The sequence below is a fragment of the Microtus pennsylvanicus genome, chromosome 14, assembly GCF_037038515.1.
Source record: "Microtus pennsylvanicus isolate mMicPen1 chromosome 14, mMicPen1.hap1, whole genome shotgun sequence".
Taxonomy (NCBI): domain Eukaryota; kingdom Metazoa; phylum Chordata; class Mammalia; order Rodentia; family Cricetidae; genus Microtus; species Microtus pennsylvanicus.
The window spans coordinates 73,351,129-73,359,616 of NC_134592.1; the positions used below are offsets into that span (position 1 = coordinate 73,351,129).

An 8,488-nucleotide genomic window follows, 5' to 3' on the forward strand; every position below is an offset into this window, starting at 1 on the left:
CTGACCTGTTGGGCAGTTGATAAGGCTGACTCATTTATGGGCTGTAGGCCCAAGACATGGAGTAGTAACAAAATACTCCTGAATTTTCTCTATTTTCCTGTATCCTTACCTCTCCAGCTTCCCTTAATTCTAGCGACTCTCTGCCAGGTCACTGTGCCTCCCTGGCACACACGGAGGGGTGGAGGGCCACTACAGGAATCCAACGAGCACAGGGCGTTTTTATACATTCTATAACACACACAATGGTCCCTGTCACAAGGAATACCTGGAACAAAATGTCAGCAGGTGGGAAAACTGACAGACACCTCTGCTCTGTCCGGCAATAAAACCCTTCCATTTCTAGAACAGTCCATATTCTCTTGTACTTTGGACCTTCACATAAACTGTTTCCTGCAGCTCCATCTTGTCCAGGTCTGCACAATGAAAACCTCCATTTATCCTCCAGGTCTTAGCTAAAGTACAGCTTCTTCTCAGAGGGTCTGTCCTAAAACTGACCTCCCTCAGGCTGTCCAACAGCACCCCTGTTTCCTCTGCTAGACGACCCTCGCAATCACTGTGGCTTTTTTGATGCCTGTAGTTGCTGCCAGGAAGGCAGGACTCCCAGGGAAGAGACATGGTGTCCACCGCTCCCGTGTCCCAGAGTCACTCAGGGCTGGTGCATAGGGATGGGGAATGGAGGTGGATTCCATGGGCAAAGGGAGCCAAGAAGGTACAGCACCTTCTTGCACGGGTAACACAGACGGACGACCAGGCCCTCTACTGCCCTTACACCCTTGTACTAACAGTCCTCCAAGACAGAAACGACAAGATGCTAGACCATAGTTGGGAGTTGTCACCCATACAGGAGAGGAGCTATGGGAGTACATATATGGATATTTTTGGGAAGATACAGAACAAATGGATGCGTGAGAGACTGTCTAGTAAAGTATATGCTCTAGAATTCTGTAACCTGGAGATTATATCTAGGCAGCTTTTAGATGAATTTAGGGTCTACATCTTTAGAGCTAAAGAATAAACAAAAAAATATCCATTATTCTTATAGAAGATGAAGGCCCAATCTAACCCAAGTCTTGAAGGCAATATTTTGTATACAGTTTCCAAGCCAACTTCCTGTTCTGGAAGAAAGGAAAGTCACAGAGGATCTGGACTGGTGGAAATTCTCATAACCACGAGGAGACCGGCAGCTCAGCTTAGTGGCCTTCTGCTTCTCAGGTGGGTACCACTGCAAACCCTTTTTCCCCCAACACCTCACTTCTCCTCTTCTTCTCTACTCTCTGCCACCTTCAGCTGCCCTGCCTCACCCTCTCCCCTGTCCTTCCAGGCCCAGGGCAACAGAGATGCCAACGAAAGACCAACATAAACAAATCTTGCTGCTCCCAGGAAAGTGGAGGATGGTAGGTATAAGAGTGAAATTAATAGTGAAAACGAGGTTTATCTGTGTAATCTGCAGACTCCGGCCTTCCCATCTCCTATTAGCATAGATAACGGAGTTGTCTATGTAATGATAAAGAAGCTGAAGATAGTTTCCCATAAATCTCCATGGCTTGTCTCTGGCTTCCCTGGCTTGGGTGGGAAGAATACATCATCTTCCCAGGCCAGCTGCCCTTTTCCCCTCCACTCGGCTCCCTTCCAAGCCTAACCTCTGAGCCCAAGCAGAGATCATGCTCACATTCCCTGCTCCTCCAGGATCTCGGGAGCATGTGGCCGGCCTCTCACAGCGTTGCTGCTCCAGCTCACTTTGTGACTGGAAGCATTTCTCATCTACCTTCACCAGATGAAAGGCTGGGAACCTCAGAAAAGACTCTTAGGGCAAGTACAGACTTCCAAAAGGCCCAGGAAGGTCCTTGTTGGAAGACTGGCTTTTATCCATAATAAATGGAATGACTTATCATTTCAAATGTATTTTTGTAGATCTCAGGAAGCACCACAAGTAAAATAAAAACAAACAACAAACAAACAAAACCAGCTCCTCGTGTTCTGAAGCCATGAACGCCTAAGTATTTTTCTGCATTTGATAAAACCAACTTCTTAGCTGCAGTCTATGAAAAACACTATGTCCACATAAATTGTTTTTAAATCATTAATCATAATAAAATCGTAGCACGCCTAGCTCTAAAACTGAAGTTCTTCCTACAGTATGCCTTTTCTTTTTTACCACAGATTACTTAAAAATTCATGGTAATTAAAATAATACCATTTTACTGAGCTAGTTTCAGTAATGAATGATGGCAGCAGTCCTAATGATAAGAGGAACGAAAACAGGCATGCATTCGGCACCTACTGTATGCCGAGGTCTCTCCTATTATCTCATTCACACTCCCTGATAACATCTGTTTTATAGTTTAGGGCTCTTCTGAGACACATGGACCCTATTCTTTGTCTAGGAGTTGGTATTTCTTTTTAAAAAGTTGGTTAAGGCCCATAGTAACAAGAGCAGCTTCCCAAAGTAAAAAGTCTTCAGGCGTCACCTACCACACCGGAGGAGAGAAGAGTGTGGCTTACAGAGTTAGCACAGGAAAACAGCCTTTCCTGGAATTTTCTATCAGCAACTCAGTTCTTAGGACGACTGGGCCAGCAAGGTTCCTGGGACCCTTCTTGAGAAAAGCTCACAGCTTGGCAGACTCAAGCTGAGGCTAGAGTATTCTTCATGGGAAGAAGACATTTGTGGTGCGTGTTTAACTCAGGTCTCTACTTCTGCCATGGTCTAGACTCAACCCCTCTCTTCTGTGGGGTCTGGACTCAGCCCCTCTCCTCTGTGGGGTCTGGAATCAGCCCCTCTTTTCTACTATGGTCTAGACTCAGCCCCTCTTCGGTGAGGTCTGTGACCCCAAACCATTCACGACTGTTTCTAGTAAACAGACAACACAGTGATTGGTTTTTGTCAGCACTGAGATAAACTTTTAAAAACTGAGAAAATATACCCAGTTATTCTCAATATTTCTGAAGTCACATAAGGTTGTTTTGTCTGTTTGTTGTTGGTTTGGTTTGATTTTTTAAAACATGAGGGGCTTTTGTTTGTTGTTGTTGTTTTAAGTTTCTTTAGTGGTGGCTAGGCTGTCCAGCATGGATTGCAGCTTAAAGGCAGGGAACTGACTAGAGAAGCCGGAGTAGAGAAGTCTCAGGGGGATTGTGGTGGGCAGTGAGTCCCAAACCCCTTGCTTCACAGCTGGAGAATCAGCCCAGAGGGGTGCACCTCTCCCCAGGGCCTAAGCGGGGAGCTGGCTCACCCTGCAGCAAAACTACTCTAAGGCAACCTTCACAAGCCCAGGCCAAAAAGGAATTAGCAACAGTTTACAGTTCAAATTCCTTTGCTGAGAGGGAATAAGAAAGCTGAGGAGGAGGCCCCTCATGGAGACTTCAGAGCATCCAGCTCAGAGTTCCTACTCAACACAGGTGATGAGCCAAAGCAAAGGAAGGTTATCCAAAAGTCTGCTAGTGCCTACAGTACCTTCCAAAGCCGTGGGGAGACAGCTCAGTAGGCAAAATGACTCCTATTTCCTATTTCCAGTCCAAATTCCCTCTCTGACCTCCGTCTAAGAAACGATCGCATCACACCAACGCTCATAAAAGCAGTCTTCGCAATGGTCCAAAGGTGGGAATGCCCCACACAGCCAATGGATGAGCGGTGTATATAGTAGGGAACATGACGCTACCTTGGAAAGGAATGTACCTATATGTCATATAACACCGATAAATCCTGAAAACACAAGAGAGAGAGAAGACAGCACAAAATGACAAATACTGTGTGGTTCTGCTTACGCGAGGAACCGAGACCAGGAGCCTTCACAGAGACAGGAGGAGGATGGAAGAAGCGGACCCTGAAGGGAAGTCGGTACACATGTGCCGGCGCAAACTCCGCCGGAGTGGAGTTTCTGCGTGAGACTGTGAAACGGCTGGCGAATGAGGAGCGGCAATGTCGCAAAGCCCCCTGGGCTGCGCACTCAAAAGAGCTTACAGGTAAATTCTACGTCGATTATTCGGCTCCACAACAGAAATCCCGCCGTTTCTCAATGTCAACCCTCAACGTTTATTCTTTTATTACCATAGTTCTCCTCAAGACCTGCTTCCAGCCCACCACACCAGTCAGGCATATTCATAAACACAGATGCCCAGAGTCCCACAAGGCCACACTATGTCCTGGGATGAAAGGCCCTCCACAAATATCTACCCACCCTCAGGCCTCACACCTGTGACTCTAACAAACCCCAGTGTGACCAAACACTCTAACACAGAGTCCCAGACTACCCTGGAAGTTCTTACCACAGAACATGGATTAGCAGGCCCAGTGTGACCAAACACTCTAACCCAGAGTCCCAGCCCAACCACGGAACATGTATTTGTTGCACATGTTTTTATCTGTAAGGAAAGTTGTGCTGCTGTACTACGTGACCCTAGAACTTCTCAACTTCTCACCCAAGGCCACTCCACCAGGCCCACAACAAAGAGAGGAAGTCCATGCGTGGTCACGGAAGCCAACTTCATGGTGACTGAACGGCGGGTATCCCCCATGAAGACGCATTCAATGAGAAGCAAAATCATTGTACCTTTGCAGGACAGAGGACATAATAAGTAAGACGTAACATCTGTGACTTCTGAGGGAAGGAGAGCTTTTCATTTTCCCTTAAAAGAATCCATTTCTCGTCCCGCAAAGAGAATCTGAGAACAAGAGTATTTTGAAATAGATAGCAGTGGCCGGAGAATCTGAGCTTTGTGGGTTGTAGTCCCACTTCGTCACCCAGGGCTGCCAGGGGTTAATCCCATGCATGCCACAGCCTTTCGTCAACTTTAACATACAGGCGTTTGCACCTTCAGCGTGGCAAAAAGGCTGGTGGTCTGAGAGCTCAGCTCTCAAAGTGGATCAGACCTGAGGAGAATGAAGCCACTAGGGATCCCCTTCCACTGCAAACACACATGGACATTTAGCACAAATAAGCTGCCACTTGTGAGGAGCCCACTTGACACCAGTCCCTCGTGCATCCTAAACACACATGCCAAAACCATGCTAAGATACTGAGAGGCAAATATCTTTAGAATAACGTTTTGTTCCCGAAGTACTTAATTAGCAGACACGGAGCTAGAGAACTGCCCTTGAATGTGCATTTTAACCTCTGCGTTATTCTTTCCAGAAGAACAAATTTTCCTCACCGGGCACTCAAGGATGGATGAGGACACTGAAAACCAACAATCTTGGGTGTCAGTCAGCAAAGTGAGGTCCACCTTTCCAAATAAGTTCCATCCACCTTTTCGGGCAACACCCCCTGTCAGCAGTAGACCGATCTATAGAGTCAAATGCCGTTTTCTCCATTCATTATGGATGAGCAAATGCTCCTACGGCCAAATTATGTATGAACTTTTTTGACACCTTCCAGCGATCTCCTGCACCTTCTTCCCAGCACCAACTTCAGCCAGTTGGTGCACCATTGAAACTCCGGCAAGTACATCCCAATTCAGATGAACCCATCCTTTTTCTAAGCAGAAAGTGGCCTCCCAAGTAGCTTCATTTGAAGCCAGGAGCCAGCATGCCAAATAGTGGACTTGCAAACGGCGAAAAGTAACTTACAGGTATGTGTCACCCCAGGTCTGGCACTACAGGCTTCCCTCACAGGCCCAAATCCGAGCTCATCTGTCTATTCACTGTGTCCCTTTTCAGGTATCATGTTTGTATGTCGGGAAGCGCAGACTGGGGAGAAGTGCAGGCTAGGGATCTATGTGCACATCCTGATGCACCTACAACCCGCACCCAGACACAAAATGTCACTTGCAGTCAGGGCTGGCCATGTGCAATGGTTTTCAGTGAGAGTGGAAAAGTAGCTGTTGGAATGATCCGCCATGTGGGGTTCATTAAAACTTGTGAATTTACACACAAGGGAGGCTGGAATGCATGTGAAGGGTATTCCACGCCTTACTTGGGGATTTCAAACCCCACCACCACCATTGGCCAATGGTGCCCCCAAGGAGAATGGCGGATACCATCAGGGTGTTCGGACATGGACTCCAGTGGAGTACAGTAAACTTCTGCCTTTCATCCTCCCCCAGTCTGCATCCCCCCCCCACCCTAGTTGTATTTATACTTGGAAGGAAGTTAGCAGTGAAGCAGTAGTCACCCGGGCGTGCTCAATTTTTGACAAGCCTTAGTCACTCTGTACCCAGCAGAACAATTCACATTATATTCCAAAGCCTGTGAAGACTGCCACACAAGCTAACACTAAAATGCCAAGAGCTCCACTTACCTTCTTTATTAAGCCTCATAACCTCCCTGCTTTTGCCACCCTCTTTTCCAGCCTCTTCTAAATCTACATCTGCAGATGAAAAAGAAAAGGAAAAAAGAAAATGAGGAAAAAAGGGGGGGAAAGCCAAAGTCAAGGGGGAAGGGAGAGTGTTTATTGGCAAACAGATCGATATAGATACTGTATCTGAAAATCTTGCAAAAATTGACAATGCAACATTTTCTCCCGAGTCCGGGTTTCCATCTACCTGGCCCAGATAGGTACCAAAAAAACTATGCAAGCAGCAACAGAGTCGCCTTTTAAACAGATACCACCGTGGGGCTGCGAAAGCCCACCCCGCGGGCTGCCTGCCCCAGGGAGCCGGACACAGACAGACAGACAGACAGCCTTGCTGGCAGCCGGGCCTCTCTGTGCTCTCATGGTCTGTGTCTGTGTGTATTTATTTAGAGAGAGAGGGAGAAGCATGGAGGACGCCGGGGGCCACTCTCTCTCACACACACACTTTTTCCCAGTGGCTCTAGGTGAATGGAAAGGTTACAGGATAATAAAAGGAGGAGCAGGCGGTGGGGTTCTTACTGTCGGAGCAGTGTAATTTGGCGGCGTCGATCCAGGAGGACCAGGGTTTGCCCAGAAACGCCTCCGGACTGGGCACTTTGCGGTGCAGTGTCGCCATTGCTGTTCCTTCTTGTTGCTTTTTCCCTGTTCCTTCGGCAGCAGCAGCCGAGAGACACGGGATTCGAGAACGCTCCGACGTCATCTTCGGAACGTTCCGACATTGAGTGCTCTGCGAGGGGGAGGAGGGCGGCGGAGGAGGCAGGAGGCGGGGCGCGCTTGGCCCTACCCGGCCCTGCTGTGCTGCGCCTGGACGCTGGGGGCGCCAGAGAGGCGCGGAGCGCGCGGGGCCGGGGAGAGCGCGCAGCCGGGCTGGCGGAGCGCAGAGCGGTGCAGAGAGGCCAGGAGCTGCGCGGGTTCAGCCGGGCAGGGTCGCCTCGAGCCTGGAAGCTGCGCACCGCCGCCCTATCCGGCCAACAACCCCGCAACTGCAGCGGCCCCGGGCAGAAGAAACGATAGCCTTTCCCGCAGTCGCCGCTGGAGGACTCAAAGTTTTGCATGCATCATGTCTTTTCCTCCCGGGGTCCCGGTCACCCACCGTGAGAGCGACGTCCCCGAGGGATCCTGGGGGTTTAGCGGGGACAAGGTCGACTGTTCCGCACCCCTCCACCACCATCCCCCAGGGCAGGGTGGGGACTCTGGCGAGTGTACCTCCCACTACCATATCCAGTCTCCTCTCTTGGTGAGTCTTGGAACCCGTTCGCTGTGCAGAGGTCTTCTGGAGCCAGGAGCAAAGGGAAAAAAGGACGTGGCTCAGAGAAGCAGGTGAGTAGGGGATAGGGGAGAGGCTATCCCATCCCGGGCTACCGGGCAGGCAAAATTCCAAACTCCATTTGGCTCTGGTGACCCGGAGCGTCTGTGCGCGTGTCCCTGCTGGCAGAGTCACCGCAGAGACTTTGGCGAACACCGGAGCCCCAGAGAGCGCAGCGCTCTTGGAAGCCTATCCCCTCCCTCAGTCCCAGCGCTTCCTAAGGAGCATGCAGGGCCGCAGGAGCACCAGGCATCCCACGGGAACCTGACTCCCCGGAATGTGGGACTCCTGAGGCTATGAGATGTGCCGCCTGACCCTGAGAGCAGGTAACTGAGACCTTTAAAACATCTTCTGTTATTTCTTTAAAATAGTTTGCTTACTAGGATTTCCCTAAACTATAAAGACACCCTCAACCCACAATCAATAACTTTTCTATTTGCCCAGCGTCCTTCATTCTTACCACTGCTGTCTCCGAGAGCCCTTTTGCCCCTCACCGAAGCGTTGCTTGATTCTGAGATGTATCCTGGTGGGTCTGGAATGTCCTGGCACTCAATACCATACACCTCAAAAAAAAACAGCATTAAGATGGGGCAGTGAAGGAGGCTCTGCAGGCTTGTTTCAGCTGTGGTGTGTGTGCGAACGGGCCTGCTTATATCAGACATGAATAAGTCTCCGTTAGCTTTCTTGAATGGACGGCTACCTAAGGGGAAACTAGGTAAGGAATTCCTACGTTAAAATACTTGTCGTTTGGGAAATATGTATCACACCGTGACATCTTAGATAAGCTAGTCTCTGTGCTTGTTATTTCTTAATCCTGCTATCTTTTCAAACAACATTGCTTCTTGTGGACCAGCTGTTCACACACAGGGGGACAGGGAGACCCACCCCGGCCCTCACA

The 8,488-nt window shown here is 49.3% G+C and overlaps 1 protein-coding gene across 14 annotated transcripts in view; it reads right to left on the minus strand.

Annotated features, from left to right (window-relative positions):
• Positions 1-6,998, minus strand: part of Atxn7l1 (ataxin 7 like 1) — a 214,293-nt gene extending 207,295 nt beyond the window's left edge. For 12 of the 14 annotated variants that reach the window (XR_012907774.1, XR_012907772.1, XR_012907773.1 and 9 more), the window contains exons 1-2: positions 6,804-6,998; positions 6,231-6,299 (exon numbers count right to left, since the gene is read on the minus strand). Coding sequence is in view for 11 of the 14 variants with exons in the window: in XM_075948699.1 (XP_075804814.1) it covers positions 6,231-6,299; positions 6,804-6,984 (250 nt within the window). In the remaining 3 variants the exon portion in view is untranslated. The remainder of the gene's footprint in view (positions 1-6,230; positions 6,300-6,803) is intronic. The other 2 variants (XM_075948686.1, XM_075948685.1) reach the window with 1 other exon arrangement.
• Positions 6,999-8,488: the final 1,490 nt, after the last annotated feature.